The sequence below is a fragment of the Odocoileus virginianus genome, chromosome 18, assembly GCF_023699985.2.
Source record: "Odocoileus virginianus isolate 20LAN1187 ecotype Illinois chromosome 18, Ovbor_1.2, whole genome shotgun sequence".
NCBI lineage: Eukaryota > Metazoa > Chordata > Mammalia > Artiodactyla > Cervidae > Odocoileus > Odocoileus virginianus.
Window position 1 is genome coordinate 16,818,884 of NC_069691.1, and position 23,131 is coordinate 16,842,014.

Sequence of the window (23,131 nt, forward strand, 5' to 3'; positions counted from 1 at the left end):
CAAATCCAAGATCAAGTTACCAAGGAGAGATCCTGGGTGGCTGGTGCTTTCTCTCTTTCTTATTCTTTTTTCCTTCCAAATCAGTATCGGGAATATTATGAACCAACTTTCTAAAAATTATCAATTAAATCAGAAGTAATGTTTGTATTTAGCTTCTCCACTCATTGCCACTATTGTCTCAGCTATAGCGTTTGCAATGCAATAAAAACAATTGCTCTGTCAATTCTGAGGGAATGAGAAAAAGTATCTTCAAATATCCAAAGTTAATACTGCTTGAATAAAAGAAAAGTTAATGTTTTAAAATTTGTGGTGTAAGACATTTGCATTATAATGATGTTTAATTTTAATGTTTAAGAGATGAAACAAAAGCAGCTCTGTGGTCTAACTATGGAGACACCTCATACAACAATCTGAAGATCCCATGGGATTTAACAAGTAATTAAAAACACTAATGCCTTTTCGTTGCAAATGTGACACACAATGAAATTTAGTAAACTATCAAACAGGAGAAAAAAGTATAAAAATCATACCTAGTTCCACAACTCAAAGCTACAAAATCATAAATGCCGCTTGGACGTCTCTGAATGAAAATGAACACTGAGAACTTCTTTGACTAGTATTTGTACAAACCCTTCTCTTATCTGTAGCATGCTCTGTTTACAACTCACTTCCACAGAGGAAGATTTTAGTTTCAGGGGTAAATGATCCTGTGGGTAGTTTTTTGGTTGAAACAGTCTAAACAGTTACTTAAGCAGCAGAAAATCTGTCTCATTAAAAAAAAAAAAAAACTTTAGCTTTTTCCTTACAGGCTGTGTTTGGCACTATCACTGGTGCCTACACAACTGCCATAGCTCTCGGTCTTTGCTAACAGAACCCTCAAATTTTGAGTTTAGGTAGTGGATGGAGAACAGTAGTCACATGGTAAGTGAACTTCTTCCTAGAGTCCTTTGCAACAAGAAGTGGTCATGTGATCTACTTCTGGCCATGAGTTATTGAGAAGATGCCGTTGGGAGGCATGACTGGGAAAGCTCCCCGCAGCTCCCCTACCCACTGGATAAAAGAATAGACCACTGCAATATGAAATCCCTCACTTTTTTTTCTTTGCTCTTTTTGTTTTCTTCTTGAATGCATTCCCTGGAGTGAGGACACAATGTCTGAGGCTGTGGCAGTCACTTTGTGACTCTGGGGCAACAATATGGAAAGCTCCCCTACCCACTGGATAAAAGAACAGACCATTGCAATATGAAATCCCTCACTTTTTTTTCTTTGCTCTTTTTGTTTCCTTCTTGAATGCATTCCCTGGAGTGAGGACACAATGTCTGAGGCTGTGGCAGTCACTTTGTGACTCTGGGGCAACAATATGGAAAGAGCCTGGATCCCTGAGACTGTCACTGGGCAGCTGCAACCATCCTGGACTCCACACTTTCAGGCTTTATTCAAATAAATATTCTTTATTATATTTTAAAGCAAGTATTGCTCAACCTTTTTGTAGTGTCATGACATTCATAGGGCATGATAATATTTGTATTGCTTGTGGGGAACACGGAGGAGATTGCGGGCACCTGAGGTGAATAGCCCTGGGCGCTTTGGCTGCCCTACATCCCCTTCACCACCCTGAAGACCGAGGAGATAAATATCTCTGCTCATCTTTTTGTGGTTCACCTGTGGGCCTCACTATACAAGTTAGATCATTCTAGTTTAAGCTGTGCTTATCAATATATATTCTGATACTTGGGCTTAAAGCACTTCCAACTAATACTGGGCTCACTTTTACTTCTTAATGCAAGGTGACAAGATTTCATAAGATATCTTCTACATTCTCTAGCAACGTATGATACATAGGAAACAATGATTCAAGCCTAAATCACAAGCTTCCACTGAGCTACATGTTCCTACTGACTGGACTACATGTTATTTAACTTGTGTGCTGTTTTGGCAGTTATGGGGCCACTTTCTAACTGACAAAGGTCATGTTTCATGAGATTTTCAAATAGGAAGGACTTCCCTTGTGGCTCAGCTGGTAAAGAATCTGCCTGCAATGCTGGGTTCGATCCCTGGATTGGGAAGATCCCCTAGAGAAGGGAAAGGCTACCTACTCCAGTATTCTGACTTGGAGAATTCCATGGACTGTATAGTCCATGGGGTTTCGAAGAGTCAGACACAACTGAGCAACTTTCACTTCAAATAGGAAAGCTTTCAAACAACGCAATTGAGAATATAGTCATGATTGAAGAACTGTCAATGTTAGAGGAATAAAATTCATTAGTGTAGAGAAGTCCATTTTATGGGTCAAGTTATTGTATATTTTTATACAGTCTTAGGTTTGGGTACACAGGGCCTTGATAATAACTGACTTTCTCTTTTCCTGTCATGTATGTTTCTAACTCTCTTTAACCAATTCCACTAGCTTACCCTATAGGGCTGACAGAAGCATTAAATAAAACAATACCTGTACAGTACCTAGCAGAATACATGGTATAGAGCAGGCATCCAATACATGTTCTTAATATTATTATCATAACAAGAAATGTAAAAATTATGCCTTAATTAATTGCCATGGGCTTCCCAGGTGGCTCAGTGCTAAAGAATCCACTTGCCAAGAAGGAGATCCTTGGGCTGGGAAGGATCCTTGGGTTGGCAGAGGAAATGGCAACCCACTCCAGTATTATTGCTTGGGAAATCCTATGGACAGAGGAGCCTACCATGCTACAGTTCATGGGGTCACAAACAGTCGGACACAACTTAGTGACTAAACAACAATGGCAGCCATACAACTCATCAGTTTTCAAAAATTATCTTCCATATTTAGCAAAAGGCTTTATAAATATTATTAGATAAGTGCCATAAAATACGAAGCTCTCACTATCCCCAGACTTCATGTAATTATTTCAGTCTTGGGCCAGCTCCCAGGTGACCTGCCTTCCTGTCTTGGCAAACAGATATCATGCTCTGGTTATCGCTCTTCAACAAAAATATCCAGTTCCCCAGTTGTCTAGAGAACAGACTGAGAGGGTTTTTATGTGGGAGCCCCTTGTTTATTAAGAATTGCTTTTATGTCACTAAGGCAAGGAAATGAATTTTAAATCTGTCTCAGCCACGGAATGACACAAGGGGCTGAATGAAAATCAGGGGCAAACTGGGGAACTCTGCTCTCTCACAGAGCCTGGGATGATGAGCTCAAGGCATCTGTCTGAACTTGAAAAGGTAGATGTATTCATTATTGTTACAAATATGGCTAGAAGCAAGTGATCAGTACACATCTTCCTGGAATTAAGCTTTTTAATAAAATGGCATTTCCCTTTGGGATATCCCTTCTTAGTTCAACTAAGAATATGCACCTCAAATATTGCATTTGGATAATGAAGAAGTATTTTCTGAGCCAGAGAAACAGACACTACCATTAGGGACATGGAGTTTTTACTCTAGCACATTTCCTTTGCTGTAGGCGTCACAGATAGTTCTTGACAAGTCATCTTTCCTAACTTCGTTTTCCTAACTCACTTTGCATAGATCTTTCACTGAACTTCTGAATACTGCTCACCTTCCATTTTATCTATTCATACAAATATGATGGTTTCTTAAGAGTAAAGATTTTCCATCTTTCCACCCCCTCCCCCCAGAATCTTATATAATAATATCCTGTGGCTAGAAGGTCCTTTCCAAATGTTGGGAGTTACTGAATTAAAGTATGTAAGAATGTGTATTATCTATGTTAATAGATGTGGTTAAGATCCTAGCCTGAGACACTGAGATGGGGCGATGTCTATTTTTAGGATTTAGATCTGATAGGCTACTGGGATAGGCCCAGTGCAAGTCTGTTTGCTAAGGGTTAAGGGAGATTTAAGAAAGCAGATGAACTATGTCTTAAATCTGAGAGGGTACGGCTAGTTAGTGGTAGGCTAACCCTAAGGATTCATGCTTTATTCCCAGGGCTAGAGAGACAGAGAAAGTCACAGAGTGGGGTATGCTTCTCGATTTCCAGCATGGTGATGAGCTATAATTCAAAGCAAAAATACAAAGTACTCATGGCAAAATAGACTCTTAAACTCATGCACACTCAACCAGACACACACTTGTTATGGATGAATCCATGCACACTCAACCAGACACACACTTGTTATGGATGAATCCATGCACACTCAACCAGACACACACTTGTTATGGATGAATCCATTATTGATGGTTTTCCCTGTTTTGAAAAAGGATGTCCTGAACAAGGAGTCAGACAGTACAGGTCCTAGTACCAGCTCTGCTATTAAGTTATGTTGCAACCTCAGAATTCTCACTTGGCAACTCTCTGGGCCTCTATTAACACATAGGCAAAGAAGCAGAGCCAGACATCCTATCTAATTGTACTGTCACCTCAAGCCCCTTAAAATGACAACAAAGGGTTAAAAAAGACATAAACTTAAAAAAGAGCAGAAGATGGGGAGAGGGTAACAGACACAATATTTTGGAGCCTAGAAGGCACATAGATAGGTAGTGACTGATTGCAAACCCAGGAGGGCTGAATCCTAAGCCACCAGTGGGGAAAGCAGAGACACACAAGGAAGTATTAGTTGCTCAGTCGTGTCTGACTCTTTGTGATGTCATGAATGTAGCCCGCCAGGCTCCTATGTCCGTGGAATTCTCCAGGCAAAATACTGGAGTGGGTTGCCATTTCCTTCTCCAGGGGAACTTCCCAGCTCCAGGATTGAAGCCATGTTTCCTGCATTGCAGGCAGATTCTTTACCAGCCTAGAAGGCACACAGATAGGTAGAACTGATTGCAAACTCAAAAGAGCTGAATCCTGTCACCAGTGGGGAAAGCAGAGACACACACAGCCAGCCAAATACTCAGGCCCATTTTGGCAGAAAACTGGAAGACATTTCCCCCCTCTGATGAGCACACAGAACAGGGGACAAGTAGACCCAGGGACACCAGAGGCAGTTGAAGGAAAACAGTGTGATGAGGTTGAATGTGTGCCTATTATAATAGATGCTGAGACACTCAGCCCTCTTCCCAGCCACAGGTCCCACAAGGCTTACAGCCAGTCCTTTCTCTGTCAAGCAGGAAACTAGAAGCATCTTCTGTAAGGAATCAAACTAGGTCAAAGTAAAGACTGGTGGTGACTAACACTGGTTTCACATCAAAGAATCCAACCGATGCCTTTTAGTGAAGCTTGGGTAACTCAAACACTGAAGCTTCCAGTCAGACTTTTAATTTCCCATTCAAACACGTGGCTGAGCAAAAGCAAGGTTTTTCAGAAATTTGAGGAAAGCTGTGAATATGAAAGATGCAGACCAAAACAAACAGAAAAAGACAACCCACGTAAAAATTGAGACCAAGAGATAAGAAGAGACAAAAATCAGAGCAAAACAAACAAAAAATCCTGATCTCTTCAAAAGAAAAGAGAAGAAATTTCAACTGTGAAATAAGGAAAGAGTCCTAAAAAAGGAGCTGTAAGAAGAAGAAAGAAAGTGGAGGAAGGAAATTAAAAAAAAAAATTAGTTACAAAAATTTTCTCAAACTCAAAAGCATGCATTTGCAGATCAAAAAGGCCCTCTGAGTGTTCAACATAATGGTGGAAAATAGACCTGCAGTAAAGCCTATCACCATGAACCACTGAGATACAAGGGGGAAGCTGAAGAGATAATAAGCTTCTAGAAAAAAACACAGACCACATACAGAAGATCAGGAATCAGAATAGCACTGCATTTCTCAAGGGTAACTGGAAACTAGAAGATAACAGAGCAAAGCCTTCACAATGAAAAACAAGAAAGATTTACAGTGCAGAGTTCTATGTCAGCTAATCTATCAATCAAGTGTTAGGGGTAAGAATAAAGATTTGTTTGGACCTGCAAGGCCTTGAATATTTTACTTGTGATGAATCCTGAGGAAGACACTAGAGGATGTGCTCCACAAAAATGAGGGAGTAAACCAAAAAAGAGGCAGATACAGGACATGATAAACAGGGGAATCAACACAGACAAAAGGTGGTTAGGATCCCAGGATGGTGGAGAAGGGAACTCCAAGATAACAAATGAACTTCAGTCCCCAGAGGGCAGTCCAACCCAGATGGGAACAGGTCAGAAGACTGGGGAAACTTCTGTAAAACAATGAAATTAACAGAACTGGATGCATCTAAATAGTTTGGGAAGCAATTAAGACAACTCGTAAAGAGTTTAGACTTGTGTTAAATACAAAACATAGAAAGCTAAGCAAATAAAAGGACAAGATAATTATTTATTACAGAGAAAACAAAAAGTCATACAGAAAAGGAAACTGAAGCATAATATTTACATAGTAATAATAAAACAATTGACATAGATCTAAGCACAATCATGATGTAACTATACTGGAGACTAGAAGGGTGGGTGGGAAGTGTGCATGTATGGGGTGAAAAGACAGCTAAATATTCATCTGTAGTGGGAAATTGTTAGCTAATGTCCAAACCTAATGTCAAGAAACAGCAATACAAGCATGCTGTTTAGAGATACAGAATTAATTGCCAAATGCATCAGACAGAAGAGCTGAAAGTGGTTACATCTGGGGACAGTAAAGTATAAGGGGAGGTGAACAAGGGCTTGCTCTTTTTCCTAATTAACTTTATACAACCATTTGACTGTTTAACTCAGTATACAGAATTCTGATATAAAAGAAAAAAGAATTGGATGATATGATGTCAAAGTATGTGTGTTAGACACTCAGTTGTGTCCAACTCTTTGTGAGCCCATGGACTTATACTCACCAGGCTCCTCTGTCCATGGGATTCTCCAGGCAAGAATACTGGAGTGGGTTGCCATTTCCTTCTCCTATGATGGCAAAAGGACTCTTCTATTTCCAAAGCTCCATCATTCTTTTAGGGCAAGTTTAGCTACTAGGATTGGAAATGCATCAGGAAGGTGAGCAGGGAAACTCACTTATTAACTTGGCCTTGGCATGTCTGACTTCTCTCCTGTCACAACCCAGTGACGACAAAGAAAATGGCCAGTAATGGCAGTTAGAATTATTAGGACATGAACCCAGATGCACTTAACATATAAATAAAAGATAAAACACTTTTGCCCAGACTTAGTGCCTGAATACATAGAAATATTCTTCCAATGTGATGAGAAACTACAAAAGAGAGAAATTAACCCATATTTTATCAAGTAGCCATCATGATGCATTTTCATTTTAGCCAAATCCTTTGTTGAGAAAACAAGTCTGGTTGTTTTTAAGTTCTTCTGTGACCTTCCAAACATTAATTCTTAATATGGCTGGCCAGAAAATTAATTAATAAGCTCCTTTATATCATTATATTTCATCTTTATTACTTTATCCTTGAAAGCAGGTTATTAAATAATTAATTTTGGATTAGTATTATTCTGATTTGAGATTTTATCAGTGCCTCCTAATTCCCTCATTACACTTACCTAATTCTCCTGACACCCAGACTATCATGAGCTTCAAGCAAAGGGCTGTTGTGTTTAGTTGGCCTGTGGGTGGAGGTGGGGGGGCAGCAGTCTGTCAAGTTTCTCTGAAATTAATGAGTCCTCAGTAGCAGGTTTACATTTATGGACTTCCACAGTGAAATTGTACCCTCAAAGATCACCAACTCATCTAAATTACAAGGAGATAAAGCTGGCTAGTTGGGAGATAATTCCATAGATAACAGGATTAAACAGAGGATGTTGAGGATCAACTTCCTTCTAGACCCTTGGAAGAAATGATGTTTGTTACTTTGTGTATATTAGGTATATCAGAGTTGCAAAATCAAACTTGGGATCCTGGCAGAGCCTGGCACCTGGGGGTCCCTGGATGGAGGAGGAAGGGAGGGAGCTAGTAGAGAGAACCTGGAAGGACTTCACACATCACAGTCTCAGGCCCTGGCAGTCATCATTACTTTGTATTGCTGTTATCAGAACTAGATGAGAAGGCAAATGGGAACACGGGAGATGCGCTAAAAGAGGGTACCCCAAAGGGAGGCTGTGACAGCTGAGGTGATAAGGATAAGCCCATGGCACGGCCCTGTATGGGGTCACTTGGACAGGAGTTGTCTAGGGCAAGACACCAACTTCATAAGACTGGCTAAACCGAAGGGTGGAATTAGAGTGTGATGCGGACAAGTCAAGCAGGCAGAGGGAGATGGTCAGGATCGAGAGGGTGACTTCTAGGGGCCCAGAAGGATCAAACTGATCTCTAAGTAGACCAAGAGAGTCATGAAGCTCATGGGATCTTAAACAGATGGCTTTGTTTGGCCACTGAGTCAAGGGTCTCTGTAGACTTAGTCAAGTTCAGAAGAGCAGAAATGTAGTTCGGCCAGAGGTCACAGAAGATGAGCTGGGAAGCCAGTCTAGGGCAGGCTGGAGTCTTCCAGAGGTATTGCTAACCTAAAATTCCTTTAAGGCAAGGGAATCTTTGCTTAGGATATGTCCAGGTAGAGTTGAAGTACAAGAAAGGCATTGAGGTCTTGTCTCCCCACTATCATCTGATATCATTCCACTTTATATGGCAGGCATTACATATTATATCCTCTTAAGTCCTTGAATGAGCCCATCTGTGTATCGGCTTAACCACAAGGCAAAGAAATTGTTTCATACCTCAGAAAAAATAGAGAAGGAGAGGAGTATCTTTCAAAGAACTTTTTTCTTCAACTCTAGCATGAGTTGAAGAATTCCTTGAGGAGTGTGGAAAACCTAGATGGAGGAACCAATCACATTCTGAGATGCATTTCTCTAGAGGTTCAGTAAAGAAGGGCAGGGGTCTGGGCAGGATCTACAGAGGTACATCTACCACCAGTGAGACGTTCTTCCAGAGAGACTGCATTAGTGGCCGAAGTCAAGCAAATAGAGAACATGATGGTTTGGTCCCAGAACTACAATGTAGAAAAAAGACTAAAGAGGTTATTTTTGATCAGTTAAGATATCCAAAGGCTGGCCAACGTTTTTCCACATTTTTTTTTCCCTCATATGGCTTACTCATCAATTGGATCCATTAAAACTTTTTAATAATGCACGAAAAGCACCTAGAAATATTACCATGTAACAATTCATCAAAAAATGTGAGTGTTCTTTGAATTAATGCTGAATCCTAAATTATTCTTCATAAATGTCATGTATCTGAAAAATTCACTTCAATTTCCTGCCTAGGCTGAAACATATGAGGGATCATTTGAAAACCTGATCACTTCAGAAGTAATTTTGTAATTTGTCAAAAAAAAAAAGTGTCATCTAACAAAATCCAGGCATAGAGTATATGATGTAAATCTGGGTTTTTGTTTTTTTTTCCTTTGGCCTCGGTTTGTGGAAGGAAGCTAAACTAACAGGCATACTGTGATGCTGCTGTCAGGCTCCAGTTTTCTCTGCAGGGGCCCCAATCACAACTGGAAAAGGATGTGAACGTGGCTTTTAGGTTCGCCTGTAACACAGCAAGCCTAAAGAGGTCCTAATTTCTAAAATAAGACATTCTTCTCTTGGGAGGCTGGGTAACAAAGCAGGCTTTGCCTCGGGATTCTCAGGACTGCTATTCTCCCCAAACGTGTGTCATCATTTGCTTGGTGACCTGCTTTCCTGACACTAGAGACACTAAACCCTTCTCTTAACTCTAAGCAGAATGGAAATGACATTACATCTCTCCACTCCCTCAAATGTGTGTTTGCTCTAAACTGAGTTATATTCAGTAAATAAGTGGGGTGGACTGGGGTCTTGGCAATAAAGTGCATTGCCTAGGGCAGGGGTGATGGCTACCTTGTCTCTGAAGGCTATTGCCTGCTCTACCAGCTGGATTCCCCAGGTTTACAAACCTCTTTGTGGAATTCTTGAGCTCAAGAACCTTTCGTATCTATCCCATGTACCTGGAATTAGCTAAGACATTTCTTTGAGTATTTAAAATCAGCATCTACTCTAGTATAGTATCAGGGAAAGCATTATTGGCTATCAGACTTATTGGTAAATACTGAAGTCTCTAATTACCCACATTATTAAAAAAATCATAGCTACCTTACATTCTATTATTACCTTGGCACAGTAATAAATTGGCTCTGATTCCCTTTATAAGAGTCTAAATTGATTCTTGTTCTTGCACACACTCAATCTTTATAAAACTTTGATTTTTGTAATTCTTTTGTGTGAAAGATCTTACATCTATCTCAGTTTTCCCTTTGTGTGCTGAGGCTGTTATTAATATTCTGTCTCAACTCTCCTTTGCAAAGCTGGGGCCAAGAGTAGGCAAACCACGTTTCTCAGACTCCTTGGCCAGGTTCTGCCAGTTGAGGACACCGCCAGGAAATGAGGTGAGAGGAAGGGAGAAGGCTTGGGTCTCTTCCTACATTTTTCTTTCTTTCTTCTTTGGGTGCTGTCTTTGGAGCTGGCCGTGTCCCTGCCACTCTCCCAGCTCTGTAGGTGACATCCTTCTCTATTGTTCCTGCTCCTCAGGGGGCATGTGGTCCCCAGGCGTGGCCTCCTTCCTGAGTTTGAGATTCTGGTGGCATGGCAGGGCTCCTGCTAGGAGCGGTTTCCTGCAGTTACTTAGCTGGGTTTCTGCAACTCCCTGCTTTCACTCTTCCAGCCTCCCACACTCTGTAACCCTTTCCTAAATTCTCTCTGAAATTCCAAGTGTGTTTTCTGTTTCCTTGACAGGACTCTGACTACAGAGAACTCCATGAGGGCTTTTTGCCAAAAATAACTATATCTTGCCCCTTAGAGTGGGACTTATGGGGAAGCAGCAAAGTGTCAGGGTCTGGAATCCCTTATTTTAAAGAGTATTTTGAAGCTGCTTACTATGTGCCAAGAGGCATGATAAGTGCTCTCCAAAGATTATTACATTTAATCTCTGTAATGATGCTCTGGGGCAGTAGCATAGTAATCCACATTTTATAAATGAGGAACTGAGACGCGCAAAGTTAAGGGGACCTGCCCAATGTTCAAGAGGTAGAAGTGGCAGTTTGAGGACTAATGCCCTAACTGATTATTTATAATAATGAAAGTGAAAGAGAAAAACCTGACTGGGGTTAATGGCGGCAAGAAGGTCCATCTGCAGGCAGGAGTACTGAGATGAAGATGCATAAAAGCACAAAGGGTCTGTCAAGGTCAGGTTCAAAATCTAGCATCAACAGAAGGGCTACAGAGACCTTCTGATGGGCTGGCAGAGCCCCCCGCTGGCATCTAGGTACAGCAAGGAGCTGCCATGGCCTCAGCAGATACTGCAGGCATGCATGTCCCTCTCTGGAGATTATGGTTACAGAACTGGAATTACTGGCAAGTTTGTGCCCCCAACTTTTTCTCCCTTTGTTTTGTAAGTAATAACTTTACTATGTCAGCAGAGGATACGGGTTTTCTAAAGCAAGCAGAAACATACCTAACAAGTCTCTTCTCAGTGAACTTCTGCTATTTATGACCATGTAACGAGTACTATGTACAGGGTATTATGCTTAGCAAAAAGTCAGACAGAGCAAGGCAAAAACTGTATATTAACACTTATATGTGAAATCTAAAAAATAAAACAAATGAATGAATATGACAAGTATAGAAACAGATTCACAGATATGGAGAACAAACTAGTGATTACCAGTAAGGAGAGAGAGGATGGGAGGGGCAAGTTAGGGGTAGGAGAGTAAGAGATACAAACTACCATGTACAAAATAAATATAAGCAACAAGGTTATAGGGAATCTGACCAATATTTTATAATAACTTTCAATGGAGTATAATCTACTAAAGTATTGAATCACTATGTAGTACATATAAAACTAATATAATATTATAAATTAACTATAGTTCAATTTAAAAAATCTCTCAATGATCATGTAACGGTTTGAAGTGTATCTGGAGAACTGAAAATAAAAACATAAGGAAACAGCTATTTTAGGTTTCTTGTGAATTTAAACTAATATGTCATATTTTTAGTGTTTGGAAACCAAAACTAACATTTTTGAAAGTGAAAATCCTTACTCAAAATCACATGGAAAAAGAAAAGGCAAAACAGATAGGGAAGAAGAGAACGTGTGTGGATGTTACTGAATTTCTATTAAAAGCATCATCTAAAAGCCATCTTGTCTGAGATGTGGAAGATGGGGAGGGACAACTGTTGAATGGCTGAGGCTGTGTCTTAATACTCTATCTGTCAGTGCTCTGTGTAGATTACGTGGCTCTATTTTTTAGCCACTTGACCTCAGGAAAGTTAGCTAAATTGCTAAGCATCCCTCATCTGTAAACTGGAGATAAGATAGGGTGGCTGTGAGAATTACTAAAGGAAATCAGCCCTGATTATTCATTGGAAGGACTGATGCTAAAGCTGAAGCTCCAATACTTTGGCCACCTGATGTGAAGAACCAACTCATTAGAAAAGACCCTAATGCTGGGAAAGACTGAAGGCAGGAGAAGGGAATGACAGAGAATGAGATGGTTGGATGGCATCACTGACTCAATGAACATGAGTTTGAGTGGGCTCTGGGAGATGGTGAGGGAGAGGGAAACCTGGTGTGCTGTAGGCCATGGGGTTGCAAAAAATAGGACATGACTGAGCGAATGAACAACAATGAGAATGAAGTGACTTGAGTCAAGAACCTAACACAAATCCTTAATAAGCCCCAATAACTAGCTATTTTGTAGTTATTATTGATGGTTTGAAGTATAACTAGTACTATGATAGAAAAGTTCCCATAACTGTCAAGTTTTTAGTAAGCAAACTCAGCTCAGTGACTTCTAGAATAAACATCATAGGTAGATGTTAACATAAGCCCACCACTTTGCCAACTGGAAATACTTTAGTTATTAGATAGTGAAGGAAAAAAAAAATGCTCAGAGGGCCAGAATTCACATTAAGAAAAAAAAAACCCAACTGACCATCTGTGCATAACATACACATCAAGGATAAGACCAGAGGTCTTCAGAGACCATGATGAGAAAGGTGGCACAGTGGAAAGACCATGAGGCTTGGACCCCAGAGACCTGTGTTCCAATTTAAATCCTGTTAGCAGGCTCTGTGACTTTGGATATGTCATATAATGCATGTCTCTGCATTTCTCTTCCTTTATCTTTTAGACAACATCTGTAAAATAATGGGTCTCTAACATTCTTTGGGATGGCTCTACCTATGTGTCTTTAAATTTGAATGATAAGCAATTTGTGGGGAGGAGCTTGTAGATAGAGACAAGTGTTCCACCCTCTCTGAGGTTTACCATTCATTCTCTACTGGCAGGAAGGAAGCGCATAGAACTGTGCTTAGAGCCACTGAGTCAGCCTTTGAGGTCGCAAATGTTGGGCTCCTCACTTAGGGAGCCTTTGCCAGCTGGCCCTCCATGGACGAATGACCAGTGGTTTTCCTCTGACCCACCCGTCCTTCTCACAATATTTCAAATGTCTTCAGTCTGAGCCACTAGCAAAACACGAGACCAGACAGAGTGGTGATGATGGTAAAGACTTCTTTGGTGGGGAAATGATAAACATATTGGAATGCAGTAGGGCTTTCGATCCTTATACATAATAAGAGCTTCACGTTTGCTACCAACTGTGCAGGAAATCACAAAAAGAATTAAAATTCATGTGTGCAACCAACTTCCACAACACTAAACTGTTCTTAACTTTGAGATAAAACACATTGGCCTCTGTATTCCTTAGTGCTCAATTTATATCTCCTTTCAAAAAACAGAATTCTTATTAGGAAAGAAAAATTCAAGAATCAAAACTTCAGAATTAAAATCCCACCATTTGACTGGGAAGCAAGAACTTATAACAGTTTCTTTGTATTCTTATGAATTGCATGCTCTAACATAGGACTGTTGAGTAGAACTTGAAAATATATACTCCCGGTAATATGCTTTAAAAATGATAGTATTTTTTTGTCTCCTAGTCAATTTTTGGAGTACACTTAAAAAAAAGAATAAATTGCTACTGGAATTTTTGAAGTCACAAAGAATAATCTTTTTAAAAAAAGAAAAGGAGTAATTCTAAGAGATAACAGCAGCCCACTACAGTATATAATTTAGGAATAGAAACATCCAGGCACTAACTGACACTTTTCAAACTTAAAAGATTCTGAAAGGATGTACACAATGACAACTGTTAGTTGAAATATTTACTATTTCATATTTAAGTACAGATATGTATAGTATAATGTGGAAGTGGGAAAACTGACCACTCTGCCTTAACATAAAAATGATTCATAAAGAAAGGGAAAAACCTAACATGAATTGTAAACATCAATCTTCTTTCCGGGCTGTCTGAATTAGGTTTTAAACTTTAGTGGGCCTGAAGAGACTTAAAATATTGTTTATGTATTGCCTCAAGAGACACCATGTAGGACTAGGGGGACTCTAAAGGAAAAAATGATAGGAACAAAATATGACAACTTCGTTTCAATTGGCTGGAAAGGTTTCCCTGCTGAGTAATTAGGGGTGGGCATGGTGGGTGGGGAACTAGGCATATTGATTCCCGGGGGGTTGAATCACCATTATTTCTCTTCAAGGTTCTTTAGCACCTCTGTCTTTTTTGCACCTTTTCCTTATGATTTCCCTACGGCAGTCATTAAGATCTGAGGCATGTCTTTGACTTCTCTTACACATCATGTGTGAAGAGCAGAAATGCCCACAGGATCACGCAGGCCAGAGCAGAGATGACCACAGCAGAGGGTGCTGACCTGGAGTGTCCATGCTCTCCTCTCCAGCTGAAGCAAGGGAGCCAAGTGGTGCCACAACTAGTGATTTTTCAAAAGAATTTGGGCATTTTAGTGAAATACGATATGATTACTTAGTGATGATTTAGTGATATGATTTTAAAATGTTGGTTTCTTTAAACAATACTCTCGGTTCACAGCATGCTTTTCTCAGGCTTGCATCCCTCGGGCAGGACCTCCACTTGATTGTGACAAAGGTTGCAAGGCTACTAGTGGGCCAGCTCTGGGATATGTACCTGGAGTAGGTTTTCTGATGTCCCACCCACAGCGCAATGCACCCCCAAGCGTTTTAAGAGACTTTGTGAATTCTCTGTATCAAATCCCTTTCTGCTTAAGACCCAGTGGTTTCTTGTTCTTGCAACTAAACCCAGATGGATAGCTAAATGTATCAAATTGCAACTTGGAGATACAATGCCACAGAAGACTAATTTCAAACAATTCACTTAAAAAAAGAGAGAGAAAGGGGAAAACATCATAGACAACACTGATGCTTTGCCCATCTAAATAATAACCTGTATCAGCATAAATAAAGGTATCACGAGTTGTATACCACAGCTCTGGAGCAGGCGAGGTATCTCCCAAGCTGGGCAGAAAGGACTGGGAGTTAGTAGGAACTCTGATTCAGATCCTCAAGGAACCTTATAAATACCCAAGAGTTGAATACCTCTGGTAAAGAGACTGACCACAACCACTGCCACCAAAAACAAACATATAAAACCCTTGTATTTTTGCTGAAAATTCTAGTATGTAATTTAACAGCACATCCAACTATCTGCCCTGACAATGAGGGCACTAGCAAATGGTAAAGAAACCACCACAGCTTCACATGAGAATTGATTTTGACCTTTCAAAGAACTTCCTGTGACTTTCCAGTCATCTTTGAGCTGCTATTTACATTTGAGAGCAAAAGAACAGTCTTCACAGCTGGGCCATATGAACAGGAGAAACTGCTGCTTGACTAATTTACATAACAAATTTGAACATTCAAGGTACATGTTCATGTTAGGTATAAATTACTTTAAATTTTTCTAATTTGAGGAAGCTCAAATTACTTTTTCAGTTCAGATGAGTTGAATAAGTTACAACAGAGCCTTATTTGTTGGTCCTCGAGTAGAGTGATCCAAATGGAAGTCCAGGCAAGATTTGAAATTCATCTTGTCCTTTCTTCCTCTTTTTCAGACTGTCTCATCTGCTACCACCTAACCTGTATCTAGCTGAGAGAGAAGGGAGCAGGAAGAAAAAGGAATTTCTACAGAAGCTTCACTGTGAAGAAAGTTGAATGCCGAAAAATTGATGCTTTTGAACTGTGGTGTTGGAGAAGACTCTTGAGAGTCCCTTAGACTGCAAGGAGACCCAACCAGTCCATCCTAAAGGAGATCAGTCCTGGGTATTCATTGGAAGGACTGATACTGAAGCTGAAACTCCAGTACTTTGGCCACCTCATGTGAAGAGTTGACTCATTGGAAAAGACCCTGATGCTGGGAGGGATTGGGGGCAGGAGGAGAAGGGGACGACAGAGGATGAGATGGTTGGATGGCATCACTGACTCGATGGGCATGAGTTTGGGTAAACTCCGGGAGTTGGTGATGGACAGGGAGGCCTGGCGTGCTGCGATTCATGGGGTCGCAAAGAGTCGGATACGACTGAGCAACTGAACTGAACAGAAGCTTCAACTACCAAATCTTAACCTGCTAAAGACCAAGCTAGGATTTACAAGGATGCACACATTAAAAATGAATCTATCATATTGAGTCCTCTTTCTGGAGGTGAACCAACTTGCTAGGTTGGAGGGGGGAAATGACTTACTGTATAAAAAGCACTTGTACAAATTTGATCTTGATTCTTGAAGGCTGAATTTTAACAAGAACCAGTTCGACATTTAACAGATAAGTATTGAGAAGGTATACACAGTAGTCCCTACCCTGTAATTGAAGCTAGTTACAGAAATGCCTATATAAAAATAGAAAAAATAGCTAATCTCATACAGTTGTGATCTTTTTGTAAAGATATTTTCTATTACTAGAACCAGTGTTTGAGAACATTTTATTTATCTAATTTTTTATTAGAAAAATATCTAACAAAAATTCACTTTCTATCTAAGAAATTTCAGTAACCCACCCCAACATTCAGATTCACAGTAAATGTTTGAGAGTCACTGTATTAGGTTCCTATTGCTTCTGTGGCAAACTGTCATAAACTTCATGGCTTAAAATAAGACAGATTTATTATTTTATAGCTCTAGCAGTCAGAGTCCTAAAATTCAAAGGGTTGGAAGAACTGTATTCCTCTGTGGATGCTCTAGGGCGGACTGTTTCCTTGTCTGTTCTGGCATTTAGACTCTGCCTGCATTCCTTGGCTCATGCCCCTTTGTATACCTTCAAAGCCAACAGTGTAGCATCTTCAAATCTTTCTCTCTCTCTGATCTCTGCTTCTGCCATCACACCTCCTTGTCTGACTCTAATCTTGCCTGATTTCCTCTTATGTGGACCCTGTGATTGTGCTGGGTCTATCTGGATAATTCAGGATACTCTTCCCATTTCCAGATCTTTAACTTAGTCATATTGGCAAAGCCCCTTTCACTCTATAAGGGAAGAGCATCACAGGTGCTGGGGATTAGGACATAGACAATTTTGGAGGGCTGTTATTCTGTTTATCATGGCTACTAAGATCACTCATACAAAAAGGAAATATTCAAGTATCTTTGTAGCTATTTGTGAAAATATTAACCAAGAGTGCTCGCTTTAAAAAAATTCATAAGATTGATAAAACAAAAATGATAAAGATTCACATATTTTCCCATAGAATCAAGTATATATACTTTCTACAGGACATAATGATTAACTGTGAATAAAAATCAGGAGGGTTTTTCCTCCTACCACAGTAAAAGTCCAAATTTTCTGTTTTTCTTACAGGGCAGGTGATGGTCACAACCTGGTTGTCACGGATGACTGGATGACTCATTCAGAGATGCTGGTCTAGCTGTGACATTAACATGGTAATAGCTGATTGGTAATTTGATTGTACTAAGTATTACCTGTTTGAATAAAGCGTAGTCCTGTCATGTGGATAATGTTCATTGACATACAAGGAAGAAGATGAAATTGTGGTCGCCAAGGAAGCAGCTTCAAACAGCGATGGAGTACTAGGCACCAGATCTGGCCTATGTCGGGATCCCAGTGCTGGGTAACAAAAAGCAAAACAAGCCCTCATGAATCTCACTAATAAATGTTGTTTCAGTGTCTATGATAATCTAAGTGAGTCAAAAGCATTCCTTTTACACATCAGGCTGCAAATTAAATTGTGAATTAATTGTGCTCTTCTGAACTGCAGCAGAAATGCAAATAGCTCCTTGCAAACAGCTTAAACAGAAAGGAAATTGGACTAATTTACAAAATGGCTAATGGAAATGACATTATGAATGTTCTTTTTCAAACCTAATAAAGTGATTTACTGTTTCAAAAGATGGCATAAAAAACTCCTAGGAGCTTGAAGAGACAATTTGACAGAGATTAAAAGGATTGGCAAATGTATAAACAGTGAACCTGATCCCCCTTGTGAGGCTATGCTCATATCTGTGATTCTCAGTGCAGATCTAAAAACTCAGATTTGCTAAGAGCCAGGAAACAAATGCTTCAGAGACTAACAGCCAGCTAGACCTTAACCCTGTTTGAGCCCATATGCATCTATGAATATTATTCACAGCTCTTCTTGATATTATATTTTAACAAGGAAGACTGCTTTTTTTTAAACTCATTTTTCTTTAAAATGTAGGTACCTATGGAAATACTCATGCAAGAGTATCCCCCATCAGAAAAGAAGAACAGCCAAGGCTATGCTCACTCTGAGTCTACGTGGATTTTTTTTTTTTTTTTTTTGACAGTTGAATCTGGATCATTTTAACTCATACTCTCCCAATGGTCAGCCCGTCAGAGATAGTATTTTGCTTAAAGAACCAACCACAAAGATCTGAATTCCTTTAAAAAGAGACATATAAATTCCCAGAGATAGAATACTGTGAACAAATCTTGTTTTTATCATTCCATAGTTGGACCTTATTTCCCCTCATGGAGACACTTTATTTTTTAATTTTATGGAACTACAGCTGATACATATTCAATAACACTGGATCAGTTTTAGGTATATAACATAGTGATTTGATATGTTTATTGGGTTGGCCAAAAAGTTCATTTGGGTTTTTTTCTGTAAGATGGTATGAAAAACCTGAGTGAACTTTTTGGGTAACCCAGTATATATTGTGAAATGATCATTACAATAAGCTGAGTTAACATCCCATCACCACGCACACTTATAGAATTTTTTTCTGGTGATAAGCATTTTTAAGATCTCCTCTCTCAGCAACTTTCAAATATGCAATACAGTTATTATTAACTTGAGTCACTATGCTGTACTGTGGATCCTTTTTAATCCTTTCCCCAAAGTAAGCTAAAACAGATGATAATAAATACAATATAGCCTTAAGGTGTTTGTGGTATTCCTTTATAGGTACCATAGGCTCAGAATTATGTACTGTCATGAAGTGTATGAATGGAAATTGACCCTAATTGGCACAATTACATGAGTGTGAGGTTTTGGACTTTGGATTTTGAGGGATATAGATGGAGAGGTGGGGTGAGTAATGGAGGGAAAGGGGGTCAGGCACAGAAGGCCTGGACTCTGGACTAGGAGACTAGACACATTAAAGTGTAGGAGATGGTGCAGTTTTACCGCTGAGTCAGATCAAAATAAAGAATTGCCATGATGACTAACAGATGATGAGCATATAAAATTACACAAGTACTCAACATTTAAAAACCAACAAGTCTAGCAGTTGACAACTGGCTGGCAATCTTCAACATACTTGATTCTACCTTCTCATTAAATACACAGAAAAATATGAAAACTCTCAAGATTATAGAAAAGTGTATCTGAAACACAAACTCACATCAGATTCCAATGAATCGCTATTAAATATAAGGTGGATGGAGCTGCACTGAGAACAGCTAATACAGACTTGGGTCCTGGGCATACTCAACTTGACTTCATAAACCAGAGGCTTCCTGAGTGATAGATTATAGAAAAACACTACCTGTCCAGTGACTTGGGCCTGGGTCAGAAAGCACCCAAACACCAGGTAGTTGACTCCTAGGAGCAGCTCAATGAACCAGAGAACTGTTTCCTTATGTGCCCATATCCTTCAGTTTTTAAAAAATCTAACTAGTGTGGAGGGCAGAAATCTAGAATGTTCCCTAGTGACCTGCACCCTTATATACTCTCCCTTTGAGTGTGGGTAGAAGCTGTGAGAATGATGCGATATTATTCTTGTGATTATTTTGTCTTATGTGGCAAAAGGAATCTTGCAGATTTAATTAAGGTTACTAATCAGTTAACTCTGAGTTAGTCAAAGGCTCTCCCCTTTATCCAGGTAGGCCTGGCCTAATCATGTGAACCCTTTAACTATACTAAAGGGTCAGACACTGTCATGGCAGAGATTCCAAGTGTGAGGGGCACTGATTTGCAGGAAATTCTCCATCTGAAGATGGAGGGGGCTGCGTGGCAAGGAACGAGGATGGTCTCTAGGGGTGAGCCCGGCCCACACCTGTCAGATAGCAAGGACATGGGTACTTCAGCCCTACAACTTCGAGGAAGTGAATTCTGCCAACAAAAGGAAGTGCTTGGAGAAGGGGTCTTCTCCAGAACCTCCAGATGAGAACTCAGCCTAGCTGATACCTTGATGACCCATTTCTGAGGTGACCCTGATATAAAGTTGTGTCCAGAGGATCAGGTAAACCTTGCTAGTCTTTGACTTACAGAACTTGGAGATAATAAATAGAGGTAATGATAAGCTGCCAACCTTCTGGTAATGTGTCACATGGCAAAAGAAAATGAATACAACCCAGACATACTGAGAATGACAGAAAACATGATTAAAAACTGGAGGGGCATTTGGTGATGACTTGGTGCACCCTGAAAGGGAAGTCCTCAAGTGCAGAGCATTATAAAATGACTGAATCTTGCAGCAAACTTTGTAGATGCAGAGAATTGTCCAGATAAATCCATTTAAAAATAATACGTCAACAGTTTCAAAGAATATGCTCAACAGGTTTTTTTTCAACCTTCAGAGACCTTTTCTGGTGAAGTGCCTTTCGATTTAAAGCAACAGGTCCAATAGTTCTTTTGAAAAAATGCATGATTTGTGCACTGCTTCCTATGTTTCCAGACTTTCTAGATGCTATGTAGTGTATTTATTATACTTATTCCCTCAGATTAACAACTGGACTCACAGCTTACACTTTAGAAGCAATAAATACATGTTTATATAAGTATAGCTGACAGAAGCTGTATTGAGCACACTATCTGAAAGTTTGTCACAGTTTAAAAATGAGTTAATTCTAGAGACTTAGGCAGTGTGGTAGGGAGATACCAACGCAGGGAAGCTAGGGCAAGAGGATGGATGTTAGAAACTGGAGCCATTAACTCAGAGTGAGGAGAGGGCAATTCAGTAAACTCTTGTTGAAATCACTAAATCTGGGTAAAAGTTGGTTTATAAGATGAGAAAAAAAGAAATCCAACTTGGCACATACGGATAAGTGCTGCAAAACGGCCAAGGATGAACACACTATTTTAAAGACTCTGAGGAAAAGAAAATTCCAAGGAGAGATCTAATATTCTTTAGGAAGTAAAAGAAATTTTCAGGAAATGCAGGGATTCCCAAAAGAATAAACTGATAATAAAATCCAAAATGTTACTTCCTCTTACAGGATTAGAAGAGAAAATCCAAATGATTAACTCAATAGAGAAAAATATTTGACAAAATGCAACACTCATTCTTGATAAAAATTTTAGAAACTAGGAATAAAAAGGAACTTCCTTGACTTGATTATGGGTATCTGATACATCAAACTACTTTCTCAGAAGTTAAACATTAGAAGAATTCCCTTTAAAATCAGGATGAGGCAAGACTGCCCACAAGCACGACTTCTGTTCATCATTGTACCAGAAGCCCTAGTCAGCAAGTAAGAAAGATTTGAGGTCTACGCAGTAGCAACAAATAGCCAGAAAAACCAAACCTTAAAGATACACCATCTGAAAAGCCAGAAAACACGTATTCTATCTTTATCTCTACAACCATTTGAGAAATAAATCTAACATAAGGTAGGAACATGACATGCCAGGAGAAAATTAGAAAGCTTCTATTAAACTCATTAAAAAGGACCAAAATAAATTGGTAGTTCACTGCTATGCTGTTGGTCAGTTCAGTCGCTCAGTTGTGTCTGACTCTTTGCGACCCCATGGACTGCAGCACGCTAGGCTTCCCTGTCCATCACCAACTCCTAAAGCTTGCTCAAACTCATGTCCATAGAGTCCGTGATGCCATCCAATCATCTGATCCTCTGTTGTCCCCTTTTCTTCCTGTCTCACATATGTATATAATGTCTATGTGTGTTTGGGGGGAAAATGTATATATATATATATATATATATAAGCACAGACCACAGGTAGTGGGATTATAGATCTTTGTTTCTGAATATTTTAGTATGTTCTAATTTTTTTTTAACCATAAACCAATACCAGATTGTTTATGTGTTTCAAAAATTTTACATTAACTGTGTCTTACTATAAATATCTTTAAAAAAATCAGTTAAGAAGACCCTTTTGTAGTTGATAAGCATGATGACTGGGTGTTCATGCTACTGCGTGACATATGCCTCCCTGCAAATCTTGTTGTGACACCAGCACATTATCTGTCTGATGTAAAAAAAAAAAAGAAAAATCAGTTAAGAGACTTTGTTTCTTAGAGAAACTATCATCTAATTTTTCTACTGTGAGTTTACATTACTTGTATGAATAAAAAAAAGAAGAAAAGAAAGAAAAAATTCTTGTGGTTTAAGTTCTGTCTCTTTACCTTCTTCATCAAGGCTGCTAAAACTCTGCCCTTCAGTAAGCAAATCATGCTTCTCATCCTTCCATTCCTGGCTAATTGAGGACACAATCTCCTGTGAGGTTGCCTTCAGGGCGGCGATGGAGTTGCACCGTTTCTTAGAAGGTGATGCCTTCAAAGCTAGAAAAAGAAAATGAATAGATCATTATTGTAAAACCACATTAAAGATGTCTTTTTTAATTAAAATTATGACTTATTAACATTTTAGTCATTATCTGAGTAGGATGCAAAGAGCTTTGTTTTACATACACAAGGAAAGGGAGACAACATTATTTGTCCAAAGTGACTTAAATCAAAATGTCTTAGAATAAATCCGGGTTGAGCTGTCTTTTCAGATTTTGAAATGTAGTCTTACTTGAGGTGAAATTCAAATGTTTATTGCTAAAGAATTATTTTTCCTCCTCTGAGCAATGTTTTTGTAGTGCTGAGAGGAGGCTGAGTGGGTTGATAAACGCAGATGGTAAAAGTAAGGAGAATGCTCATGACCCCAGTTTTATTAACGTGGGACTGGGAATTTCTAAACATGCCAATGTTTAATCTTATACTTATGTTACCCAAT

General features: G+C 39.4%; 1 protein-coding gene and 1 non-coding gene across 7 annotated transcripts in view; one reads left to right on the forward strand and one right to left on the reverse strand.

Annotated features, from left to right (window-relative positions):
* PIP5K1B (phosphatidylinositol-4-phosphate 5-kinase type 1 beta) overlaps positions 1 to 23,131 on the reverse strand; it is a 323,645-nt gene that overhangs the window by 62,009 nt on the left and 238,505 nt on the right. For all 6 annotated transcript variants that reach the window (XM_070480384.1, XM_070480385.1, XM_070480386.1 and 3 more), the window contains 2 exons: positions 22,537 to 22,692; positions 17,668 to 17,812 (listed from right to left, as the gene is read on the reverse strand). In XM_070480384.1, coding sequence (XP_070336485.1) covers positions 17,668 to 17,812; positions 22,537 to 22,692 — 301 coding nt within the window. The remainder of the gene's footprint in view (positions 1 to 17,667; positions 17,813 to 22,536; positions 22,693 to 23,131) is intronic.
* On the forward strand, positions 22,281 to 22,385 carry LOC139039584 (small nucleolar RNA U13). The gene has a single exon (XR_011492925.1). It is a non-coding gene; the product is annotated as a small nucleolar RNA U13 (small nucleolar RNA).